Source organism: Conger conger, chromosome 13 (genome assembly GCF_963514075.1).
Source record: "Conger conger chromosome 13, fConCon1.1, whole genome shotgun sequence".
Lineage (NCBI taxonomy): Eukaryota > Metazoa > Chordata > Actinopteri > Anguilliformes > Congridae > Conger > Conger conger.
This window is the reverse complement of record NC_083772.1, coordinates 20,824,455-20,852,200: the sequence shown is the minus strand read 5'-3', so window position 1 is coordinate 20,852,200 and position 27,746 is coordinate 20,824,455. Positions and strand designations below refer to the sequence as shown.

At 44.2% G+C, this 27,746-nt stretch overlaps 1 protein-coding gene across 2 annotated transcripts in view; it reads left to right on the top strand.

The window, feature by feature from the left end:
• The window catches only part of LOC133108412 (1,4-alpha-glucan-branching enzyme-like), a 117,576-nt gene that overhangs the window by 28,589 nt on the left and 61,241 nt on the right, over positions 1-27,746 (top strand). For both annotated transcript variants that reach the window (XM_061217923.1, XM_061217924.1), the window contains 4 exons: positions 1,477-1,602; positions 3,225-3,360; positions 9,874-9,964; positions 13,150-13,359. In XM_061217923.1, the coding sequence (XP_061073907.1) occupies positions 1,477-1,602; positions 3,225-3,360; positions 9,874-9,964; positions 13,150-13,359 (563 nt within the window). The remainder of the gene's footprint in view (positions 1-1,476; positions 1,603-3,224; positions 3,361-9,873; positions 9,965-13,149; positions 13,360-27,746) is intronic.

Below are 27,746 nucleotides of genomic sequence, written 5' to 3'. Positions count from 1 at the left end.
TAAAATAGTTTAACTACTGCGGGAAATGTTGATTAAAATGGTGCTGGTTACACATGCTGGTACTACATACAGTAGGTGCTGCAGGTCGCAGTGGCTGTACGGGATTCTGAGATGGAGACAGTGCTATAGGGTGCAGATTAATTTGTTGTTTTCTGTATTTTTCCAATTGAACATATGTTTAACTCCGCTGAACTGTAAGGCATGGCTCAAATACATGGGCTATAATTCCCCGTATGATTTATGATTTTACGTCAACACTTACATATTCCAACTGATGCAAGTCTTAGGACACCTCTGCTTCTGCGGAAGAAGTTCATAAATTTGCGGCCATAGTGTTCTTATTTTTATTATACATTTTTATTTCTTAACCTCGGTACAGTGAACAGCTGCCTTTGTCTGGAGGCTCAGTTTCAGCTAAATTGCATAACTCAGATCCGTGTAAAACATCTAAAGAAGCCGTCATGTCTTAGTAAGTTTGTTTAAGATGATGAGGTAGAAATCAATCGGCACACATTATTTGTACTGGAAGTACCCTACACCTGTGCCAGTGAGATACACAGCATAAAATATAACACACCTGTGTTTAAAAAAAATCATTTCCCATACAATTTTTACTCATTTATTTTCTGCTTATTGAGTGATGGTGTCCATGAATATGCATCAGTCAGGCTAAATTTGTCACGGGATATGTACCATTTCACATTATTGTTTTGAACAGTGGCAAAGCAGTGTTGAAATGCACAACTAAATACTTGCATTGGCTAGAGAACACTTTCAAATGTCGTTCTCCGTAACCTGACTGCACGCACACAGCAAATGGCTAACCTGTTCTGACTAACAGAATGGCTGACAGCATTCGGCAGTGGGGGGACAGTCTTGTATTCACAGTAAAGTGTTCAGTGTTAAACCAACAGAGTTCATTTGATCCCACTCTCGCCACAGTGTAAGAGTAAGAGTTGATTTAACACTGAAAATGTTTACTGTGGGCTATATCTCCAGAAAATGCTGATTCATTTCCTTTTTGGAACACCAGTCAGTAAAGTGCAGATACAAGGAGACGTGGTGGCGCAACAAGCTAAGCCGCAGCAGACTTGCGGTTGCTGTTTGCTGCAGTTGCACACCAGGGACCGCGGTTCGATTCTCGGTCCTGCCAAAAGCCAAGTTTGGCCGGCTCACGTGGAGCAGCAATAATTGGCTCGCTGCTCGCCGCACAAAAACAAGCACCTCCAGCGCCTCGGAATCACGGTCACGACTTGGGAGGCGAGGCGGCTTGAAGAAGGCGTGTCGCTCTCCCATCGGCCGCCGAGGGACGGGGTGTGGGTCCAATTGGCTACCAATTTTTAAAGTAAAGTGCAGATACATACACGCGTGCACACAAACGCACACACACACAGAAGCACAGCTACTGTCCTTGGGATATTATTATGCCTGTTATTCATTGTAGCACGGGCCCTGGTCCTCTCCCTCCCTCCCCAGGTGGTGGTGCACACCAGGTCAGGGGAGCGCTTCTACCGGATCTCTCCCTGGGCCAAGTACGTGATGAAGCCGGAAGATTCCGTCATCTACGACTGGGTGGTCTGGGACCCCCCCCACCCCTACCTGGTGAGAGCACAGAGAGACCCTTCCCCAAATCCAGGACCAGGTCACATTTTGTGAATGAGTCAAGTGGGTCTGGGTGGTCTGTTCTCCTCACCACACTTCTTCTGTTACCAAACATGTAACAGAATCCATCAATCCATTTCTGACTCCTTTTTGATTCAGATTCCAGATTAGGGGTATAATTGTATGTACCTGTAGGGATAGTAAAGTACCTTTTTAGCCACTTTTGGTACCTTATTATTATTTCTGAGAGTGTATGGCTCACTGGCATCAAGACTTACACTGCAAAAACCAAAAAGATAAGTTCGTCTCAGTAAGTGCTTTAGTCTTATATTGTGAGTTAAAATATTATTCCTATGACTTTTTTGCTAAATAAGACACAAATATTGCCAACAAGATAATCCAGTTTGACTCATTTCAAGATGTGCCTGTTGGGTAAGAAAAGTGTCAAGCAAACTGTAACTTAAAGCAAGCTCAGATATTTTTTTAGGAGAGCTCCGTAGAGCTCTTCCTGTGTAGGAGACTTTTGGGGAATGTGCACTTCAGTGCCACATGCCTGTAGTGTGTACACTGTGATTTATGTCTGTCAGTGTCTTTGTGTGGTGCTAATAGTGCCAGCTTCTTTTTATAAACCCCTAAACCCCACCAGCCCTAGCGCCATACAGCTCTTAGATGAGTACAGACAACTGAACTTGGACACATTTTGGCTTTAATATTTTGAAGAGCGTGTTTTTCGAATGTTTTTCTAAAATTCCAAGTCCGTGTTCTAGAACTCCACTGCATTCAGTGCGTCCAGTGGTGATTGTGACATCAGCATTAGAGTGTTCATGTTTGTCACACAGTGGTTCCCAACCCTGCTCTGGAGATCTACCTTTTTGGCGGTTTTCATTTCAACCCTATTTTGGTACACTTGATTCGACTAACTAGCATTGCAAAGAAGATCTCTGGCTGTTGAATGAGGTTTGGCTTTGGTAGGGGTGGAGTGAACCTACAGGACAGTAGATCTTTGGGAACAGGGTCAGGAACCATGGTCTTAAAGGGGTAAGCTCGTGAGTGATAAGGTTAGGATACAGACAGGGCAAAGCTAATCCTAGATCAATGCTCAAATAAGCGATTGCAAACTTGAAGTTGTACCTGTGCATTGATTCTGAGCACAGTTATGGTCGCCTACCCTTTCTTTTGACTTTGTTAAGAATGTGCTGTGCTTGCCGCCACATATCTCCTAAAGTGCCATTTACTCGTGGTTTAATTATGGATAAGCACTCTCGTCTGTGTAAATGTTTGCACACGGCTTGCCAAGTGAGCCACTGCATCGCACACTTCAGAACGAGGAGTGCCTTCCCGCTTGTACGACTCCGCCACACTCTGACCCCGCGGTCCGGTATCTGTGTGACTCAGGGCCGGCTGTTGAGGGAAAGGTTATCTTCATTATGCGGAAAGCCGCAATAACAAGTTTCAGGACTGAAGTACGGATGAGTCATCATTTCTGGAGGAAGTAAACCCTTTGTTCATAAGTGGATTTCCTTAATGCGGCTTTTTAATACAATCCGGTGTGACATTTACAGATCTTTTCTGGGATTTATTTGGGGTTTGGGTTTTAATGGCGTGTCTCCTGTGTCTCTCAGCACATCCACCCTCGACCCAAGAAGCCGAGGAGTCTGCGCATCTACGAGTCGCACGTGGGGATCGCCTCGCCCGAGGGCAAGATCGCCTCCTACACCAACTTCACCCGCAACGTGCTGCCCCGCATCAAAGACCTCGGTAAGCCACAAGATCACCTCCTACACAAACTTTACCTGCAACGTGCTCGAATCAAAGACCTCGGTAAGCCACGAGAGCGCCTCCTACACCAACTTCACCCGCAATGTGCTCGAATTAAAGACCTCAGTCAGCCACGAGATCACCCCCGATACTAACTTCACCGGCAACTTGCTCGAATCAAAGACCTCGGTCAGCCACGAGATCACCTCGTATACTAACTTCACAGGCAACTTGCTCGAATCACAGACCTCGGTAAGCCACGAGATCGCCTCCTACATGAACCTCACCCGCAACTTGCTCGAATCAAAGACCTCGGTAAGCCACGAGATTGACATGAAATTATGCTTTTATTGCTACTTCTGTTTGGCTATGTACGCTGTTCATTGTTGTTACCAACACCAACAATATATCATTCTTTCTCCTTGTGTTCCGCATTGTATATAAACGGTTTTGTAGATATAATTCATTGTCAGATTAATCTACAAGGCCCAAGTATTTATATTTGTTGTATTCTTAGCACTAGAAACTGTACTTCCCTCTATAGGGTCTTTCAGCGCACTTGTCCCTGATTATGGGTATGTTCTTTGCACGTAGTTGTATGTCACTCTGGATGAGAGCATCTGCTAAATTACTATAATGTAATATAATATAAAGATGGACGAGTCTTATGTGGAGTTCACATGTTGACGCTTACTGTGTGTTAATGCGGCTCGGGTGATGACCACATCTGTATATGCTACAGAAAAAGACGGTAAACGTCATGTAAATATTGCTATGGTGATTCGGTTTGTTCGTTTTATTATTTTGAAAGTACAATTGGTTCTCTGCAGGCATGAATGAGGAAAGACAGGATGCGTTGCCTCATTAGTTTAACGTTACCTGCGCTGGAAAATAGACCGGAGGAACAAAAGAAGTGTATGTTGATTCAATGTTGCTCCTAAAAACAAGGAGCAGTTTGTCCCTCCACTATGGAACGACGTTAAACGCAGGGAAAATTGAGCTGCTGGCGGAAGATTCCTTCAGAGGTTGCGTTGTGTGGTATTGAACGCTAGCAGAGGCAGAGCTTTCCGTTGCTATCTCATATGTTACATATCCGGTTATCGTCGACTCCCTACCACCGACATACAGGTGCATCTCAAAGAATGTCAATATCATGGAAAACTTTATTTTCCGTAATTTAATTCCAAAAGTGAAACTTTCATATATTCTAGATTCAAGTGAAGTGAAATGTTTTTTTTGTGTTAATCTTGATGATTACAGCTTACCGCTCATGAAAATGAAAACATATAAAAAAATCTCAAAATTTTAGAATATTACATAAGACCAATCAAAAAAAGGATTTATAATACAGAAATGTCGACCTTCTGAAAAGTAGTAGTATGCACTACTTGGTCGGGGCTCCTTTTGCATGAATTACTGCATCAATGTGGTCGCTTTGATAGTGGCCTTCAGCTCATCTGTATTGTTGGGTCTGGTGTCTCATCAATCAAGCACAGAAATACCATGGCCAGCAAACCAGTTACTAGTAGTTTTAGCACTGTGGGCAGGTGCCAAGTCCTGGTGGAAAAGGAAATCAGCATCTCCATAAAGCTTGTCAGCAGACACAACCATGAAGTGGTCTAAAATCTCCTGGTAGATGGCTGCGTTGACTTGATAAAACACAGTGGACCAACACCAGCAGATGACATGACCAAATCATCACTGACTGTGGAGACTTCACACTGGACTTCAAGCATCTTGGATTCTGTGCCTCTCCACTCTTTCTCCAGACTCTGGGACCTTGATTTCCAAATGAAATGCAAAATTTACTTTAATCTGAAAAGAGGACTTTGGACCAATAAGCAACAGTCCATTTATTTTCTTAGCCCAGGTAAGACGCTTCTGACGTTGTCTCTGGTTCAGGAGTGGCTTGACACTAGGAATGCGACACTTGTAGCGCATTTCCTGGACACATCTGTTCTTGAATTGGCTTTGCTTGGCAATCCTCTCAAGGCTGCGGTCATCCCTGTTGCTTGTGCACCTTTTCCTACCACACTTTTCCCTTCCAGTCAACTTTCCATGAATATGCTTTGATACAGCACTCTGCGAACAGCCAAGCAGTCTTCCCCATGATTGCCCGACCAAGTATTGAGTGAATAAATTAACATACTTTTCAGAAGGTCGGCATTTATGTATTATAAATCCTTTTTTTGATTGGTCTTATGCAATACTCTAATATTGTGAGATACTGGGTTTTTGAATCTTGAATATATGAAAGTTTCACTTTTTGAATTAAATGAATTAAAATAAATAATTTTTTTAATAAAATTTTTTTTTTTGAGATGCACCTGTATGAAAGCCACGAGTGACTAATGTGGTATGAACTCATGCCTTTTTATTGCTTTCTGTGCTTTTGGTTTCCAGTTGTTTTCCTGTGAAGTAGAAATGGTTTGCAACACAGTTTGTGTGGAGTTGCAAGCAAATGTATTCAAATGTATTCATCAAAAGCGAACTTATTACAATATTTTTTTTGGTGTAACTTGCACTACAAAAACCATAAAAAAAGTTCTTCTCAAAAAATATTTTAGTCTTTTTTTCATTTTATTTTTTACTTTTTTGAAAAATAAGGCAAAAATATTGCAAATGAGACAATTTGACTCATTTCAAGATTTGCCAATGGGGTAAGAACATTCAACTTGTCCAGCAAAACTAACAAGCGAATACTTAAAGATTTTAAGTCCCATTTCAAGACAAAAACACTGTTTAAGACAGACGTTTTTGCAGGGTAAAAACGCTGTGGCAAGCGAGGGAGAGAGAGGGAAGGCTGAGTGGGTGCTGGGCCTCCTCTCTCTCCATCACAGACCCCAGGTTCGTTAGCCGAACAGGACACAGGCCCTTATCCCAGTGCGGACACTCTGCTTTTACGAGCCTCCTGATGGCTCGGCCCACCTTGCACGCTTGTGCACTGGAGTGCTCCACTTCAGTCGAATTCCTGTTTACTGATGTACAGACTGGCTTTACAGCCAGCGATGTGGTCATTGGTGTGTGTGTGTGTGTGTGTGTGTGTGTGTGTGTGTACAGTATATGACTGTGTTTGTGTGTGCATGCGTGGGCATGTGTGTTTCGTGTGTATGCTTGCGTCTGTGTTTGGGTGTGTGTGTGCACATGCCTGCATGTGTGCTTATGTATGTGTGTGTGTGTGTGTGTGTGTGTGTGTGTGTGTGTGTGTGTGTACAATATGTATGACTCTGTTTGAGTGTGTGTGTGTGTGTACAGTATGTGTGACAGTGTGGGGGTGTGTGTGTGTGTGTGTGTGTGTGCGCGCATTTGGGAGAGTCTGTGTGCACATGCGTGTGTATGTGTGGGTGTGTGTTTGAGAGTGTGTGGGTGTATGTGTCAGTTGTGGGGTGTGTGGGTGGTTTAATTGGATGAAAGATGCACCTTCAGCATCCACATTCCCTCTCCTGTGATTTCAAACTGCCTTAAAAGGAACCTTCCGGATCTTCCAACAAGCACATTTATTCAGCACATGAAGAATCTCATAGGAAATCTGGAATTGTGTCGACAAATGATGACAGATTGCAAACCACAAATAGCTTTTGCATGGCTATTGTGACACCCATTAATTAAGTAAAAATATGGACTCCGGTAATAAGCAGGAAGTGAGTTCTTTTTTAAGCAGAACGAACACACCATTTGTCTCTATGAGTTAAAATCTGGCAGGAATAGGTTAGCAGGTTTTTTTCTTTACTTTGCATTCGATGCTCGTTTGCCTTATGAACATTGCTTACTGTACAATGACACATGATTATCTTGTTTATGCCATTGTATTTAGCATCAACCCATACTGAGCGATATGTTTTGAAATGTGGTAAAATGATTAATTGCATTAATTCCCTTTTAGTTCAAGGAATTTTGAGAATAAGAACCCTGAGCATGCTAGGATGCTGAACCAGATGATATGGGACTATTAGTATGTTTGTGGGGAAGAAATAATCGCATGCTGTTATTTTGAAATACTGTTTGTGTATGTATGTATTATCTAACCTTAATTTAACCAGGGAAACCTCATTGAGTTAAAAAAATAATTTTTTCAAGAGAGGGAGTGTGTATCCATGTGTGCACACGTGTCTGTGTGTGGATAGTGTGCATATTGTGTGTGTGTGTGTGTGTGTGTGTGTGTGTCCTACTTTAAAGAGCGTAAGTGTGTATTCCTGCAGTGTAAGGACCGATCTGGCTCACATGGTGCTGAGAGCCTGTCTCTATAGGCAGTTCTCTGTCTGAGTCAGAGCGGCTCTGCTGAAGAGAGGCTTCAGACGCCGCTGTGGCTCCTGATGGAATCGGCACAATGAGATCCTGCATTGAGCCGTCTCCAAGGCCGCAGGGAACCCCGGAATCCGGGCTGGAAACGGGAACGTTCCTCTCACCCTCATGGGTCCTGTCGCACCTCGTCAACACGGAAACTTTCCTCTGAGGTTTCACGGGGGGGAAAACACACACACACATACACACACACACTCACCACACACACACACACACTCACCACACACACACACACACACACACGCACACACACACATGCACGCCACACACACACACACACACACACTCACCACACACGCACACACACTTGCATGTATGCACGTACTCATACACTCAGTATACACACGCACACACACCCACACAAACACACACTCACACCCTCACCCTCACAAACTCACCATACACACACTCTCACAAAGTTCTCTTTCTTCCTGAGTGCTTTGAGTCCTGCTGAAAGACCCATCAGACCACATCGCTCTTTCCCAGCGCCCCCTCCCCCTATGATAGCCATAGACCATCTTGGGGACGCAGGAGTGCTTGTCACTTTGAAAACAGGCTCATGTGCGCTCACATCTGTTTGAAAACAGGCTCACGTGAGCTCACATCTGTTTGAAAACAGGCTCACGTGAGCTCACATCTGTTTGAAAACAGGCTCACGTGCGCTCACATCTGTTTGAGAACAGGCTCACGTGCACTCACATCTGTTTGAAAACAGGCTCACGTGCGCTCACATCTGTTTGAAAACAGGCTCACGTGCGCTCACATCTGTTTGAGAACAAGCGCACGTGCGCTCACATCTCTTCAAATGGAACATGCTGTGTGACAGCCTTGAGTCTCTTCAAATGTGGGAACTCATGAGAGTAAATATTTTTCTTTTTGTGATGGCAGGGTTTCTAGTGAATGGCGCTACACATTGCAGATATTTTCTCACCCTGCAGTGTGTCCAGATAACTGCAAATCCAAGTAATCAGCAGCAGCTGAGATGAGCATATCTGCAAATTACTTGTCTTTGAGTGGTATTCGCTGGGGTTTGAAGATGTTGAGGTGCTACTAAGATGTTAGCTAGCCGAATCTTTACTGCTACAGATGCTAATCCTGGCATAGAATGCTAAGGCCTCACCGGTCCCATTCACTGGGGAAGTCAGTCTTTAAAAGCAACACTTTACGGTCTACAGGTCAATGGGGAGGAGTTGCTTGCTTTACTTCTTGTGTGATGTTCTGGCCTGTTTTTCTGGCCTAAGTTTGTGCTTCTCCTGAGGGGGTCTGGACTAGTTTTGAATGTGTTCTGGGGTTACCTTGAAAATGAAATGAGTAATTTTTTCCTTCTGTGAAAACAGTTTATTTTATGTGTCCATTTTGGTGCTTAATCATCATTGCAAAGCTGTGTTTGAGAAGAAAAGGGAAAACACTCAAAGTCTGGTGTTAATTGGATTCAGGCCTTGGGCTGAAGTTTTCGTGGAATTTGTTGGTTCTGTAGTTTTGTAATTTTGAATCTTGTAGCGCTGGTTGTCATGTAGCATTTGGAACTCAGCAGGAGTAACAGTAAAAGATGTGACATTGACAAATAACCATTCGCAATTAATGTGGCTGTTCGAAAGCCATTTTGTTTCAGAGACTAAACCTGCCTTGTTACAGGTAGAGTATTTTTCGGGGAAAGCTATTACTGCCCTGTCCTTTATGTTTCTTTCTCTGCAATGAAGCAAAGGGTACATGAGAACCTCAGTTTGAGTTTATGCAAGGACTATGACCTGAAGCTGAAAATTATGCTGGGTTTAGTGCAGGGCTCACCAACCTTGTTCCTGGAGATCTACCGTTCTATAGGTTTTCACTCAAACCCTAACACTACTTGCCTCATTCAACATATTCAGATCTCACTGAGTTGCTAATTAGTAGAATCAGGTGGGCCAAATTAGGATTGAAGTGAAAACCTTCAGGACGGTAGATCTCCAGGAACAGGGTTGGTGACCCCTGGTGTAGTGGCTGGGACCCCGAAGGTTGGTGGTTCAAGCCCTGGTGTAGCCATGATGAGATCATGCAGCTGTGAGCTCTTAGCCAAGGCCATTAACCCCACATTGCTCCAGGGGAGATTGTCCTCTGCTTAGTCTAATCAACTGTCAGTCGCTTTGGATAGAAGCATCAGCTAAATAACACAATATTATTAAGTGATGTAAAATGACTGAGCTGCTTCTCCACTGTTGTTGTTCTCCTCAGGTTATAACTGCATACAGCTGATGGCCATCATGGAGCACGCCTATTACGCCAGCTTCGGCTATCAGATCACCAGCTTCTACGCAGCGTCCAGGTGGGCCTCGCACACCAGCTCTTATTTAAAACGCATTCTAAATGTGCCCCTTTCAGGGCAGACAGCCGGAGAAAGATAAACTGCCCCATTATTAGGGATTCCATGTACGTTCTATTACAGTTCAATCACAGAGACTCAGGTAAAGTTTGGAAATTGTATTAAGAAAATGTTTAATACAATAAAGAAAGTTTTGGCGACGACTCCGTGACTTTAAATAACGCCTCCGGCCAGGAGGGGGCGCAGATCCACCTGTGGAGCAGGCAGCAGTGAGGAGACATCCCCCCTGTAGGAGGGAGGACCATCAGGTGGAGAGGTGGAGGGGGATGCTCCGAAACGCAGATGTTAGGAAAAAAAAAAATGTCCGTTATCTACTTCTATGTAATTACTTGTGACTTGTGATGACTGTGACATTGCACAACCATCCTATGTCTCTGTGGTCGAACTTTCATCACACTCCCATTATGCTTATGATCTGCTAGTAGCGTATTGCTGCACACCTGAATATCCATCCATCCATCCATCCATTCTCTAACCCAGTTATTCCTGGTCCGGTTTACAAGAGGGCTGGGGCCTATCCCAGCATGCATTGGTAGACAGGCAGGAATACACCCTGGACAGGTCGCCAATCCATCATAGAACACCTAAATAAATAGGCGTAAACAAAGCTACATGAATCCTACTATTCATGTAGTACCTTCAGCCATGACCAGTAATTTGGCTGAATGGTCTAGCATTTGACTGTAACCTAAGCTGAGGCTTATGCCCACGTTGCGGAGTTCTCTGCGTAAGTTGAACTGAAAAGGGTTTAGTTTTCTATTACGGTAAGGAATGGCTTGTCTGCCGCTTACAGACATAACTGCTTAGAGGTGGAAATCCTGGCGATGAATCACAGGCTGAGACTGACACCAGCAGTAATCTTTCTGTAAACACATTCGCTGTTAATCCGGGGAAGAGAAGTCGCCCCTGATAAACCAAGTCATAAAGAGAGCGAGAGAACAAGGGAGGAAAAAAACGAGTGCTGTGAATGTGCGCTCATTTTCGGTTTGATAATAAGTGAATGATTTGCCGGGGACTTTATTAATATGCCGTTTTGGCAGTATCTGAATCCTGTATGGAGGACAGGGCAGAGTGGAAGTTTAATGTATACAGAGTAATTTCACCCCTGATTGATCGCACGCGGTGGTTTGAAAACCTGACCGGGTGGGTTGTGGGGGAACGGGGAGAGGTTGTCGCCTCTCTCACTGTGTTTGGCAGGGAGAGCGATGTGGCGATGCGATGAGAGATGAAAGCGCAGCCGTGTGTGCCTGGAGAACTGTTCATAAACACACCCCACTCACTCACTCACTCCTGGATGGAGTGTATGCAAAAAACATCTACACGCCTACAGTACAGTGCAGTCTGTATGTACAGCCAGGTCCATAAATATTGGGACATCAACACAATTCTCCTCTTTTTGGCTCTATACATCACCACAATGGATTTGAATGAAACTAAGATATGCTTTAACTGCAGACTTTCAGCTTTAATTTGAGGGTATTTACATCCAAATCAGGTGAACGGTGTAGGAATTACAACAGTTTCTATATGTGCCTCCTACTTTTTAAAGGACCAAAAGTAATGGGACAATTGGCTGCTCAGCTGTTCCATGGCCAGGTGTGTGTTATTCCCTCATTATCTCATTTACAAGGAGCAGATAAAAGGTCTAGAGTTCATTTCAAGTGTGCTATTTGCATTTGGAATCTGTTGCTGTCAACTCTTAATATGAGATCCAAAGAGCTGTCACTATCAGTGAAGCAAGCCATCATTAGGCTGAAAAATCAAAACAAACCCATCAGAGAGATCGCAAAAACATTAGGTGTGGCAAAATCAACTGTTTGGAACATTCTTAAAAAGAAAGAACGCACCGGTGAGCTCAGCAACACCTAAAGACCCGGAAGACCATGGAAAACAACTGTGGTGGATGACAGTAGAATTATTTCCCTGGTGAAGAAAAACCCCTTCACAACAGTTGGCCAGATCAAGAACACTCTCCAGGAGGTAGGTGTATGTGTGTCAAAGTCAAGAATCAAGAGAAGACTTCACCAGAGTGAATACAGAGGGTTCACCACAAGATGTAAACTATTGGTGAGCCTCAAAAACAGGAAGACCAGATTAGAGTTTGCCAAACAACATCTAAAAAAGCCTTTACAGTTCTGGAACAACATCCTATGGACAGATGAGACAAATATCAACTTGTACCAGAATGATGGGAAGAGAAGAGTATGGAGAAGGAAAGGAACTGCTCATGATCCAAAACATACCACCTCATCAGTGAAGCATGGTGGTGGTAGTGTCATGGCGTGGGCATGTATGGCTGCCAATGGAACTGGTTCCCTTGTATTTATTGATGATGTGACTGCTGACAAAAGCAGCAGGATGAATTCTGAAGTGTTTCGGGCAATATTATCTGCTCATATTCAGCCAAATGCTTCAGAACTCATTGGATGGCGCTTCACAGTGCAGATGGACAATGACCCGAAGCATACTGCGAAAGCAACCAAAGAGTTTTTTAAGGCGGAATGTTGTGCAATGGCCAAGTCAATCACCTGACCTGAATCCGATTGAACATGCATTTCACTTGCTGAAGACAAAACTGAAGGGAAAATGCCCCAAGAACAAGCAGGAACTGAAGACAGTTGCAGTAGAAGCCTGGCAGAGCATCACCAGGGATGAAACCCAGCGTCTGGTGATGTCTATGCGTTCCAGACTTCAGGCTGTAATTGACTGCAAAGGATTTGCAACCAAGTATTAAAAAGTGAAAGTTTGATTTATGATTGTTAGTTTGTCCCATTACTTTTGGTCCCTTAAAAAGTGGGAGGCACATATACAAACTGTTGTAATTCCTACACCGTTCACCTGATTTGGATGTAAATACCCTCAAATTAAAGCTGAAAGTCGGGCAGTTAAAGCATATCTTTTTAGTTTCATTTCAAATCCATTGTGGTGGTGTATAGAGCCAAAAAGATGAGAATTGTGTCAATGTCCCAATATTTATGGACCTGACTGTATTTGGACAGTGGTATGTGTGTGTTTCTCCAGACGAGCTGAAGCAGCTGGTTGATGTGTGTGTATGTTCCTCAGTCGCTACGGGACCCCTGACAAGCTGAAGCAGCTGGTTGATGTGTGTGTGTGTGTCTGTTCCTCAGTCGCTACGGGACCCCTGACGAGCTGAAGCAGCTGATTGACGTGGCGCACTCCCTGGGCATCATCGTACTGCTGGACGTGGTGCACAGCCACGCCTCTAAGAACACGGAGGACGGCCTGAACAAGTTCGACGGCAGCGACTCCTGCTTCTTCCACTCGCTCCCCCGCGGGGAGCACAAGCAGTGGGACAGCAGGCTCTTCAACTACTCCAGGTAGGCCTGGAAGAGCACTGTGTGTGTGAGTGTGTGAGAGCAAGTCACACTCATGCAGAAATAATGAAATGAAACTCTGGCGCTATGGCTAGCCAATCCCCTCACAGACGACAACCATACTGCAAAAGTCTTACAGTGCCGTTGTACAGCTTTTTCGTCAGGTACAACTTGACAACACGCTCAGAAGCACTAGTGCTGATGTGGGTTTAGCGCTGCCCACTCTGCCGATGAATTATCAGTCTGTGACCTACATAAAACTGCATATACTGCTGAAGCGCAGTGCTGCCTGCAGGAACACAAAATGAAAACCCCTCCACAAACATTGCTCTGGGTAGGTTTAGTCACGGAACGGTTTGACCCTGGTTCTAAATAAAGAAGAATCCAGAAAGACTGACTGCGTACAGTGTTCCTAATTGGCAATTTGTAAAGGACAAGACGCTGTTTACGTCTGTTGATGATAGGTCTCCACTGGGACCAGTGCCTTCAAGGTGAAACATAGTTTCATGAGCCATCTTCTAAAGATGCATCATATACCCACTTCATCAATATTCGTAAAAACATACTTCATTCATTGATTATCTTCTTCAGACAAACACAGGAATGCATTACAGCAGTAAATCAGACACTGGGAAGATGGAATCATTCATTTTTGATAGGTTAGCGATGGAATGGAGAGTCTGTACTTGGCAGGGTCTTGAGAGCAACGGTATGTAAATTGCTGCCATTTATTTAGCGGTATAAATAAACTCTGAAACTCGGAGAGTCTGGGCTGAGGTTCAGAGGATTTAAACACACAAGTGCAAATAGGCGCAGTTTATCTCTGCAATCTTGATTTGCATTTAAATAAGCCCAAGTGGTATCATAATAAACCCAATTTATAAATGTGTCTACACTTTAGTGAGAGAGACTCCTTTTACACTATTTAGATTAAGTTTAGGGTTTTATGGGGACGAAGGTCCTTCTTCTTGTTTCCTCCTAAGTGGACTTTAATGCCTCCATGTCACCAGGGGACAGTCAAGACTACCGAATGAGTGCAGAAACTCTAATTTGAAAAATGCATAACTTGAATGGTACTGATGGCAAAGAGTATAAAAATAAATTATCACTCCTTCAATGAAATATTATACTTAAGAGTTTTCTTCTTTGAAAGCTTGCTTTGACATTTGAAAGTAAATCAACTGCGACTACAACTATTTAAAAAAGAAAAAGAAAAAATATATATATTTGAATTGAGCCAGCTCATCGCACAGGTCCCTCTCCCCTCTGCATATGTTTAAAAGCCATTGCTAGTGACAGAGTGATGCATGGTAAATGGAAAATGGTTGGCATTTATCTAGCGCTTTTCTCCAAAGCACTTTACAATTGATGCTTCTCATTCAATCATTCGCACACACACTCACAAACTGAGGGGATTGGCTGCCATTCAAGGCACCAACCAGCTCATTAGGAACATTTTGGGGTTAGGAGTCTTGCTCTGGGACACTTCGACACACCCAGGGCGGGGTCGAACCTGCTGCCAGACAACTGTTCTTACTTCCGGAGAACAAGAAGCATACCATTACATTACAGTTGTTATGCTGACGCTTTTTATCCAAAACAACTTGCAGTTCATCCAACTAAACGGGGGATAATCCTCCCTGGAGCTCAAGGGCCCAACAGTTGTGCGGATCTTATCATGGCTACACCTGGGCTTGAACCACTAACGTTCTGGGTCCCAGTATGCTGGTGAAACCGCCATTATGTGTGTGAAACTGCCGTGTGTTCTGTTTTCCCACACCACAACAACATGGCGGGAGCTTTCATGCGCTGTCATTGGTCTACCCAGGTTTTCGCCAAGGCTGTGTTGCCAACGGTTGTAACGGTGAAGCCCCCCCCTAAAAAACCGAGTCCCCTCTACAACGATCCCGATTGACCTTCTCTCCACCACCCCCAACCCCCCCTACAACGACCTTTCGCTTTTGTATTCCACTCGCCCACTCGATGGCCCCAGCCCTGGTCGTTCCTACATATTCCTTTTCCCTCCGGTTTCTGTCCGGTAATGACAGCCAGAATCGCCACGCTCGTAAAATGGATGCCTCTAATTGCGGCTACCTTGAAAAAGATTAAGAGGAGCTCTCTGCAGCTGAGCGTTATGGGGCCCAGTGGCCATCCGCTTGTTATTGTTGATGTGCACGACAAGGATATGTTCCTTCAAGGTGATTACGAATGTGGACATTGAGGGTTTTTTTTGCAGACGCTGAATTAGTGGCACTTTACCAACTCCATCGGGTGCAGTCTTCTACAGTCTGACTCATCGCTTGGATTTTTTGTTTGCTTCTTTTCTTTGTTTTCAACATCCGTCGCTTCATGTTTGGCCAGACGAAGGGCTAACGCATTCTGAGCCCAAGCCCCCTTGTCCGACACCGTTGTACCGACGGCATCGAAGCCGCTTTCAGTGAGGCATAAAAATGCTAAATCTTCCGGGCTTCGGTCAGTTTTTGTAATCGCTCAGCCCTAACGAGCGGACCGGAGGATGCTGGGAGACGTGCGAGCGGGGAGCGGGTACACTCAAACAGAAACGCGGGCCGTCCCTGCCGCAGAGGTAGATGTGAGGTAATTGATATATGCAGAGTCCGCAGGAAATGAGCGCGGTGCGCCATTAGCCACAAAGGAACAAAGGAATCCTCCATTTTCAAAGCGATCTCTATTCATGAATTTATATTTCAAGGCTTTGTTTTTTTTGTTGTTTTCTTTGTGTTTGGTTGCAATTATTTTTTGATATAGGAATATTTTTTTCTTTGGATGCTTTTCATGTCTGGTCTGTTCATTGTGTGTGCATATACACTCGGTGAGCACGTTATTATTTAATAGACTTTTTTAGACTTATTGGTCTTCTGCTCCTGTAGCCTATCCACTAAGTAGGTTTGGCACGTTGTGTGTTCAGAGATGCTCTTTGCATACCACTCTTGTAATGTGGTGAGGGGGTGCTAGGTTGTTTTACATGCTGACTGTGTTTGTTTCTACTGTGACTGTCCCAGTCGTGCCCACGGCCTGTTCCTGAGGACCTCCAGGTGAGCTGTGTTACAGGTTAGACTACTTCCTCAGTGGCTGAAGGAGTGCTATATCAGTGAAGTAAACAAGCTGTTTTATGGCCCTCGAAAAGGGCCAAGCTACACTGCAGGAAAACCAGGGCTGTTTCAGTTGAGCCCTTTTGTAAGATGGGTCAGGCTGGGTCACGGAGATCCTCGGATCGATCGTGTTTTTCATTGTTGCGTTTTGTCTGTCCTCCCGTACAATAAAAGTCATTTGAAACGTCACTTTTGGCGATCAGGACGGTTGATCCCATTGACTGTCCCCGCGTGAACTTTACGATGGTTGGTCTTCTGTGAAGACAGCCCGTTGTTGTGGGCAGAAGACAAAATCAAAACAATCCACGCTTCAAACAAATCGGATTTGATGGACCGAGAGCGGCTTTCAAACTTGCAAAGATGTCGAGCATCCGTACCAAGAACACTGTGTTTCTGCACAGTGGGCCAACGTTTCAAACGGAGTGCTACCTTTTCTGAAGCACTGCTTTCATATCCGGAGACATGCCGTGTAAAACAGAATTTCTGAGCGGTGATTAACAATGTGCAGTGCGTTTGTTTGTGCCTGCAGTCACATGGCCAGTGCCTCTGTTTGCTTATGAAGATTTAATCTGTCCTCGTCCTGCTCCTGCTAATACGGCTCGCTAAAATAGCCCGAGGCTCATCTCACATGAGGCAAACACACTTATAAAGTGGGCAGCCTTTAAACAGCAAGAAGATGAGTAATGAGGGAAGATCATTAAGTATAGCTGGCTTGAGTTCCCTCAAATTGTGTGCGTTTGCTAGTGGACATTTTAGTCTAAAGCTATTCATTATCTCAGGAGCTGTGTGAGATCGCATTTAAATAATGAGCAGTGCTGTCTTGTATTGCACTTGGATGCTGTTACTATTTATATGATGGGATTTAAATTAGGTTCATTATGCTGTTTAAAGGCAATTTTTCTTCTCACTCTCAATCCATTTTATTTATATATGTATGTGTGTATATATATATATATAATATATACACACACTCAGTGAGCACTTTATTAGGTGTACATGAGAATAGTGCAAAAAAACAAAAAAACATCCAGTGAGCAGCAGTTCTGTGGGCAGAAATGAGTTGTTAATCAGAGATGTTAGTGGAGAAGGGCCAGACTGGTTGAAGCTGACAGAAAGGCAAAGCAAATTTGAAACTGACAGTAAAGCAAATAACCACAAATTACAACAATGGTATGCAGAAGAGAATCTCTGAACCCATAACCTGAAAGTGGATAGGCTACAGCAGCAGAAGACTTAATATGTCTAAAAAATAAGTCCAATAAATACCTAATAAAGTGCTTGCATTTACACACAGACCGGAGCCTAAACACTCATTCATTACAAACTCCTGGTACGTCTGTCCCATTAGTTGGTTATTTGGGCCGGACATTACATTGTCCAGTGGGGACTGAAAACCAGACATAGCTAAAGATAATTAAAAAAACCAGACGTCTGGCAACCATCGATGTCAGTGGTCAGGACTGCAGACTATTGGCCCTGTTCTTCAAACTGCGTACATCTGGCTGTTTTTGCTTCATCCGACCCCTAGCACTCCTGTCTTTGGTAGTCAATTCACTTTACGATGCCATTTTCATGGCTTTATGCCTTCTTTATGGCTCGTTGTGGATGTTCTCATTTTGTAATCTGGTTTTAGCGTAAGACCAGCACTTGAAATAGGGTTCTTCCAAGGAGTCACAGAGTTCCTATTTACTTAAAGGGTTCTTTGTCAGGCAGAATGGTTCTTTGAATGGGAGTTTTCACACTTATGACAGTGTTCCATTAAAACTAAGAAGGGTCCCCCTATGAAATCAAGCCCAAGAATCCTTTCAGAACCCTTCTTTTAAAAGAGTGTATACACTCACTGGTCTGGGAATGGTATTAACCATGTCTGGGTTCTGTTGCTCATATAACTTGGGTGGGTGTACTTGACTTGCAAGTGGGAGCAGTGTGAATAGAAGTGAACAAATTACCAGAATGCAATGAACGAGAAGGGAAAGGGGTGTCATAGAGGCTTTTGGGACTGTTCACAGACGGGGTATTGAGGGTAGCCGGCCATTTATCACCTGTTGAAAATTCCATCTTAAACCAGCCTAAGTCAAGCTAGCTGTGTTCACTTTTGGCTGGTCAGCTTGCTGTTCAACTGCTGACCAGCCTACAGTATATAGTCACCAGCTGATTCTACCAGTTTAACCAGATTTATCCAGCTAGATGCCAGCTTTGACCCGTCACAGACCAGCTATGACCAGCTAGAAGTGTTGAAAACACCGCTTAAACCAGCTTAAATCATTTTTGAACCCCAGCTGGAATCTTCTGGTCTGCTTTCTTGCTTGTGTCATTTCTTCAGTGAACGATAAAACCGAGGTAATTACTGCCTCTGGTGTAACACATTTCTCATGAACGGAGAGGTGAGGTGGCCATTTCACCTTGCCTGTTTTCCTTTTGCTGTGAATCTGGAGGGGGGGGGGGTTCCCCCTAATTTTTTTCTTTTAACAAGGTTTCATGCTTTACTTAAGGTTATTGATCTTTGGGAAAGCACGTTGTGTCTCTAACAAATCTCCTGTCCTTTCCCAAGTGGACCCAGGGGAGAAATGGAGACAAGAAAATGGGGGAAACCTGCTGAAAATAAGAACAAAATGGAGACCGGGCTCATTAATGAGAGCTTGTTTACAGGGGTGGCTCAAAATACAAAATGTCTCTTCGTCTTTGTTTGTGATCTCTCAAAGCGGAGAGAGATTTGCAAGAGAAAGAGGCCAAGTGCCATTTCTTCTGATAATGTCCTCATTGTATTGATTATTTAGCTGGTTGCTTGTTTATTGCTGGTTGGTTAAGTAGTGCGAAGGGAATGCAAAACTGCAAGCTAAGGCGTGTTGTGTGTTGTTGCCTTCCTGAAATCTGTGAACCCAAGTCTTGGCACGTAGGAGGAAAGCCAATTGTGTCAGCCGTTTAATCACCTAGTGGAAAAATATGACTGGGACCACATCGCTGTGGTCTGTGGAGCCTGATAAAGAAGTAAATGTTGTAGGAACAAGGTTTTGACACACTACAAACTCTTCTCTTCTTCTTTGTTCTTGCCGTAATCCTTTTTCACCCGTTCATTTGATCTGTACTGTTTTGATGGGAAATGTGGAAAGGAGAATGTCTTTTTTAGTCAAATGTGACTCGATGCGATGAAAGGGGTATCATTGCACAGCTCTCAACTGTACAGGATTGGAGTGCAGGAGCCAGCTTTCGGCAATGAGAACAAAACACGACGATGAAAGTTGTGTGGAAAACCCAGGTGGAAACCCTAGCTGACAAACCCGCTCAACTCTACACTCCAAAAAGTGACCGTCTTGACAAGCGTTTAGTCTTGTAATTAGAATCTCTTCTAATTTCTAATTACAAGACTTAAGAACTTTTTTTCTCTCTCCAAAGTAGAAACTATTATCTTATTTTTATTCTTATTATCTAGGAATGAATCAAACCTCATTGGCCATATTTCTGTCCTTTTTAGCACAAAAGTAGAAGAAATAAGGCTCAATAAAATACTCATTCTTTTTTGGGGTTTTTTTGCAGTATACACATACACAGTAAGGCCCCTGCTTGTTGTCCTTGAATGGGGAAATGAGCGGGTGCCATTGTGAGATATGGGCTGGGCTGTGCAACGTCACCCACTGCACCACAGCCACAGTTCTAGTGAGAATGCTGTCGTGGTGAATTTGCAGTGTCGGAGAAAAGAACCGGGAAGGTGAAAAAGGGCAAGGATTTAATGTAATTGGGCTTTGTGTTCTCCTTCGTCTTTGACTGACGACGGGCTCAGGAGTGCCTCCCGTTCGCGGCCCCTGTGTCCTGTGGCTCTCTCCCGTAACACGACGGTTTCAAGCCCTGCACTCCGCGTACCTCTCGTCCTAATCAAAAGTGCGCGGAGAAGCGTGTCATTACGTGTTCGCCACCCACGCTTGACTGTTCTGTTCCCCCGAAACCCCAATCCGCCAGCTGCAAATTAATAAACCAATGAGCGGGCTGTTTAAGCAGCCGATGGGAGCTGGGAGGATTAGCGCTGTATCTGCGCAGACCGGTGCCACTCGGTGCAGTGTGGGCTGTGTGCAGCGCTGGTCAGGAGGTTAGCCATAACCTTAGCACTGATTCAGGACAGGGACTGATTCAGCACACAAATTCTAACCTGGGTCCGGTGGTAAAAATGGACTGCATTTACAAAGCGCTTTATAGTTCATGCCTCTCATTCACCCATTCACACACACACACACACACACACATTCACACACCAACAACGATAGGCTGCCATGCAAGGCTCCAACCAGCTCGTCGGGAGCAATTGGGGGTTAGGTGTCTTGGTCAGACGCTTTGACACACCCAGGATGGGGGCCGAACCCAGTCATTTAGATGATGCTTAAAGTTGATTAGACTCCAGGGGTGTGGGGTTAAGGACCCTGCTGGGCTTGAACCACCAACCTTCCGGGTCCCAGTTATGCCACTAGGCTGCAGGCTGCTCTTCAGGAGCGCGCTGTGTTTCATGGTCTGTGCGTTGTCCTGGTCGAAATGCAGCTGCTCTTTGCTTTTATTGTATGCTAATTTAGGCCAGCCTCTTATGGTGGATACCGTGACCTTTTGAGATCTATGAAGGAACAAAAGCTGATGAGTTCAGTTTGAGTTTGAGCAGCAGAATGGGATGTAGATGAAAAATAGATACGAGTAACTTCCACAGCAGTATTAGAAAGTATTTTTTTCCAGTGTTATCGATGCATGGAACAGGTTTGTGGGCCACATGTTAGAAACAATTGGGGTTTTGACACAGTGCTGAATAATAGTCAACAGTAGGGCTGAATAGCCTGTTCTTATCATTATACAATATATCAAGTTCTTATTTTATTAAGGTGCAGTTTCACCTGACATAGAATAACAGAATAACCTCTGGGAGAAGGGAAAAGTGGTCTTGTGTTTAATGGAGGTCTACAGTGGCTTCAGAAAGTATTCAGACCCCTTCACTTCCTGCACACTTTCTTGTAATGTATATTTCATTTTAGTTTTAGATTTTTAATACATTTGCAAAGAATGTCTGAAAACATGTTTTCACTTTGTCATTATGGGTGATTGAGTGTAGATTTATGGGCAAAAATGGCTATTTTGAATCCATTTAAAATTAAATTTCAAATGGATTATTGCAAAGTATGCAAAAACTAAAGGGGTCTGATACTTTCTGAAGCCACTGTAGTGTCTCCATAGTTCCTCCAAGCATTTGGTGCCTGCGGGCAGTCTTTAGCGTTGTGGTTAAGGTGCATGACTGGGTTCGATCCTCGGTGTAGCCATGAGAAACGCACAGCTGTTGGGCCCTTGAGCAAGGCCCTTAACCCCACATTGCCCCTGGGGAGATTGGCCCCTGCTTAGTCTAATGAACTCTAAGTCGCCTTGGATAAAAGTGTCAGCCAACATGTAACGTAATGTAATGTAATGTAACGTAATGTAATGCAAAACGTTTGCACTCCTTCAGAAAGTTCTCCTGTCGGGGGCTGAACTGAATATGTGTTCAATGAGATGCATATATATGTGCCACACATTCACTTTTGTGTGTGTGTGTGTTTGTGTGTGTGTGTGTGTGTGTGTGTGTTTCCCTCATTCCCTACACCATTTTACTTCATTATTTATAGATTGTCAGAAGCTAATTTCGAGCCTGTAAGGCTCAGCCCATAAGACTTGCCGTTGCAATCCAACAAATCTCTCCCAGGCAGACTTAATTGAATCCCAGTAGGTCTCGTTCTGCTGGGGAGACGAGCGAAACAGGAAGTGGGAGGGGCCAGGCGTTGCTAGAGCGCGTTCCTTCTGCGAGGAAACGGAGCGCAGTCGTTTGTGTTCCAGCGCTAAAAATAACCACACAAAAACACCCTTTCATTTAGCTGCATCTTCTGTGTATTAGCAGTTACCTGCGTGTGTGTGTGTGTGTGTGTGTGTGTGCGCACGTGCCCCTGTTTTGTTTTGAAAGGAAAATATTTGAAGAAAGCCAGATATGTTATCAGAATATCCTGCACCTCCTGGAATCTGGAATATTCATTATCCTGCCATATTTGGAATGGTACAGGTTGCTCTTCAGAAATACAAGGCTATGCTTTGAAACAGCTTCTACAGAAATGCAGTTAGCCCACAAATTCAAGAGTCGCCTGAATTGAACATGGCTCATCACAGGAAATTAATGTATGTAATTTATAAATGTATTATACAACAGAATTACAGACTTTGTATGAATGGGTCCCATGAGCACTATACAGTACAACTCCTCCATGAACAAATGCTTTCATAAGCACTATATGTTTGTCAGTAAAATTCAATAATTCCATCTTGGAAACAGATCTGTTCTACACGTATGCATATTTGCACAAAGCCCTGAAAGACGCGTAGCATTCACGTTGGTTAATTCTTCAATAGCTTTGATGAACTGGTTGATTAATTTGTCTGCTACTCTGTTCTTGCTGTGTCTTCATTACACGTTCTTCAGCTGTGGCACTTCTCCACGGCCTTCGTCATAATCCCTGTGATCTCCTCCTCTCGCCCTTTATGCTGGGAGACATTCCCAGCTCCTGTCTGACTATTAATCAGCATTACATGCGCCGTTTTAGGCTTCTGATCTCCTTACCGGGCTCTTATGTAAACCGACCCTCGCGTTAATGAAGTCGCCATCTTGCGTTTCATTACGCCGTTCAGGGTGTGATGACCGTGGTGTTACTCCCAACCCCTCCTACATCTCTACTACAATGGACCATAACCTAAGGGAACTGCCACCAAACCAAAATCTCCAAATCAAAATACAAAAACTTTTCAAAGGAACAATTGGCTTAAAAGTATAACGCATAACTCTGAAATGGGAGTCTTCTTAAAACAAAGCTTTCAGCATGTCTTTTCGAACTGCAGAAGCTTCCACCTTTATTCTTTTTGGCCAGCTGAAATCCCCTGAAATCCCCTGAACATAATCAGTCAATCAGCCAACATGCATGCAGGGACTCCCATACAGGGGGAGTAAGAGTGGCCCAATAGACCAAAGCTCATGACTACATTAGACAGGATTCGGAATGGCGGCTATTTTAGTAATTTCTGGGGTCTGACATTTCTGGGGGCCCCTGGAGGGACATTATCGTTGGCTGTCGTGTACTTAGAAATGCATTGCCCAAGCTTAGCTTCAGTCCTTGAAACCGATTTAGTGACCAGTGAAAATAAAAAGTTTGTAATCGATGGAACAAGGCTACGGGCTTCAGAAAACTCCAAACCTCTGTTTTCTCTGGCATTTATGTTCTCATAAAACAAATCCAGGTGCATTTTAAAGGGAACGTGGCCTCCATTTTTTCCTGATTGGGCACAGTGGCCCCTAGCACAACCCCCCAGATTTATTATGACCAATTCAGTGTTTACAAAACCTTGGCTCTCTCATCATCGCAAGCTTTTGACCTCCACTGGTTTGGCTGTGCAAACCACATCTATCAATTGGCATCGCGACCAATCCCAGGTGAAGAAAATGTTTCTCATTTGTCATTCTGTTGCTAGGAAATGCTTCTTTCTCTCGTTTAGAAATAAAAAGGGGGGGGGTAGCATCATTGTCAAACTCCTTTTTGAACCCGTGTTTAATAAGCACGTGCTGAGAGAATCGAGAAACGATCAATTACACCGCGTTTAGTGTCAGGCAGAGTCCCTCTGATAAGAAAAGGGGCTTTTTGTTTCATTACTTATTGAGCTCCCCTGATATCTGGTGAAGCCGTTCGATTGGGAGCAGATGTACGTCATCACTATGGGCATCTGAACGGCCACTGCTGGCCCCCTGTGGAGTTACAGTGCTTCTACGTCAGTCTGTTTTGGGGTTTTTTCTCCCCCCCAGCCCGTCCCCTTGTTGTTGCTGGTGTTAATGCGTCTTTGCTTCAGGCTGTGTTACCGCTCGGTTCTGTAGAGATGAATCACAGCTGGCAGACAGGAGCCTGGCCCTGAATCTCATCTAATGGCTCTCCTCATCAACCTGCCCTGACACTGGCGCTGAGAAGCCTGTCACCATGCCCTTACCCCGTGAGCAAAATCAGGAAGCTAGCCGTCTAGAGGAGTGGAAATTCACGCTGAGAGATGTTTTGACATAAACGGACTAGTTTAACCTCAATATAGCTCAGGATTTACCCAGATATAGCCTGGCTATGCCCTATAGTCGGCTAGAACTTTCACCTGTCTGTAGCCTACTGGCTAAGGTACATGACTGGGACCCAGAAAGTGGGTGGTTTAAGCCCCCGGTGTAGCCACAATAAGATCCGCACAGCTGAATTAGGGCTGTAGGTTGTGAAATGTGTTATTTTTTGTGATCTGAATAACTACTATTGCTTATATTCCGTGCTATAATGCAGTTAAATGTGGATGGCTGAATAGAGTAATTGGAATCAATTCAGGCAACATTAACTGGTTGGAATGAAAACCTGCATACCCACGGCCCACTGTGGCAACAAGTTTGAGACCCCTGTTGCAAGCAGTCAACGTTTCTGTGATTAAGGGGAAAGGAGTGTGAAAGTCAGATGTATTTCATACAGGTGTTTACATAATATCATAATATCTGTTTGACGTTTGGTGTTTGTATTATGAAAAAGTGACACTGTACATGGGGCTTGAACTTTGGAAATACAAGAGTCACAACTCTGTTGCTGTGAGACCGCTGTGTCCATGTGACCATTGTTCATGAGGTCAGTAGATCCGCGGCCTGACCCATTACACTGCATTACACTGCAATTAGGTGTTTAACTGAAGCTCTTTCCCACAGCGACTCGCATTGAATTCCAAGTCATTATCGCAGCCGATGGGCAGCCATTATTGCATAACTAGCTGGGAGCCCTTAAACCTACAATATAAAGTGGAGTGCCGTAGTAGGTGTAAGAGGGAGAGAGAATGAAGTAGAAAATGGCTTTGCGGATGGTAGGCTAAATGGAAGGATGGTTATAGATTGAATACACCAATCTATCTGCTTTAATGAAACAGGGAGGTTTCCCCTGACAAACCAACCGCTACATTCCAACACTGCCCGCTGATATTAGATGCCTCTGAACAAAACCGATGAAGTGAGGATGTCGTGCCTCTTTTTAATGACAAAATGGCCTCCATGCTGCAGGTCTCCCAGTGGCTACGGTCTCTTATAGAACTGGAATATATTGTAAAATATACTGAAATAAATGTATTATGTATATTTCACAACACTTCATAATATATTGGCAAATGTTCTAATTATCGGCACTTTGGGATGTAGTAATACATTATACTTCTCTGAAATGTATGTATCATTACATTTTCCACGTAGGTCTACATATTTACAATATATTACAATATACAATGCTGTAAAATAATATTTGCCCCCTTCATAGATTTAGTCTATTGTTACATATCTGCCACACTGAATGTTTTCAGATCTGGGTTCAATATGCAATAACGGAGGACATCAGGAAGGGGGCAAATCATTTTTAATGGGAGGGTAGGCCTCAGGCTTCACATGGGCGAGAGGAGATCTTGGGGATACCAGCTCGTCTGGGAGAACCCCACAGAGAGGAAGGGAGGAGGGGATGTTTTTATTAAGCGCTTGCTTGTTCTCTCGTCGGCCATTTTGATTGAGACGGCAGTCAGTGTGTTTAGCACATCAAACCAAACCCATGTTCTGTAGTCATCACTGAGATGTCTTTGGTTTCTCCAGGCAGTTGGGTAATTATTGGTGACAGTCTGAGTACAATCGTTAGCTGCTATAAATATACGTTTTTGATTTATACGACATTTCTTGATATGAAATGACTAAAATAACTGGAAACCTGGAAACTTCAGTTACAGACTGTACAAGTATTGTTATTATGTGCTGTGTTTTAGACATATCCCTCAGTTTTAGACATATTAAAAATACTATGTTTTCTGTTGAAAGTCAGTGGAAGCTTTCCAGTCATCTAGGTTTACAAGGTCAGGGACAAGCCACTCATGCATGAAGCTTTATTAAAACTTGCAAAATGAAGTACAGAGATTTCAACCATGAAATCTTCTACATTTTACTTGACAAATTTAGACCTGCTTGCCTGCTGTAGTGTAGTATCTGCTGTAATTAAATGCAACACGGCATAAAATAGCATTTCCTAATCCTCCGGCTCAAACAAAATGAGGTCAGCCATTCACTCTGACCATAGTTTAATAGGCTTAATTTGAGAACCATTGAGAAACTTCACAAACGCACATTTTGTAGTCTTCTTTAACGAGAGTGGCACGACAAATCACAACTCGGGAATTGGCTAATGTCCAGGCTGCACGTTGTGTGAGATCGCTGGTGTTGAACGACCACGAAATGGCAGAGAAGAGCTGAAGAGTGTGTGTGTGGGTTTGGGGGGGGTGCTGGGGCCCCTCTTGGTGGTGTGTGAGTCCGTGACGAGGTGCAGTTTATTTGTCAGGAAGCTGGTCTGATCCGCGCGGCGCTTCAGGGCGGTCCCAGATCTCGCCGGCGTCATTGATCAGTGGAATTGATGAGTGTTGCCTTTACAGCCCTCGTCTCCTCGGATCTGCAGAATAATATTCTAGAACCACCCCACCCTGGCCCTCCTCGCTGTTTTCACTAGCCTAATTAGTCAAATTGATCAGTTTCAGAAAGAAAAGGGTTCTAACCTTCCTGCGGCACGAAGGGGAAGACGAAAACGGAGCGTGCGGCTTTTAATTGGCCCATTGGACAGACCCCAAATTCAGCCCCCCGACCCTCCCCTCCCTTGCTTGGCCTCACACGGCAGCCTCGTTCCCTGGCTTACGGGTCCTGAATACTAAAGCGTTCACTCTGGGGGCTCTGACCGGCCCGTACTGGGGCTCTGTTAAGCTGCTTTCACCAGCGCTGTAATGGGCTGTTCCAGAGGCCCGGGGACCGCGGAGGAGAGGGGGGGGGGCGTGCTGTTGTTCCCGCAGAGTGCAAGCCCCCTGCCAAGGACCCCCTCTCTTCTCCCGTTCACACCGTATTCACAAGACCCCTCCGACGTGTTGGGTGCAGTCCCCTCGCGTACGGTAGTACTATCACTGAGTCAGGCTGCTGGGGTGAGAATTTCACTCGTCACGCAAACAGTAACTTAGAACAAGCTAATATGTTCTGCTTCAGAGAAGAAAAAAAGACGAAAAACACTTAAGACAGCCATTTCATGCAATGTGTCAATCCATTTCTCTATCCATATGCCTGTATGTATTTTTCTATAGCTCTAACAATCAGATTGGCATATTTCTATGTGTCACAGATGCGCATGAATTCTGAAAGCTTGCGGTGCGCTGTGCACGAATGTGTTATGTAAATACCCA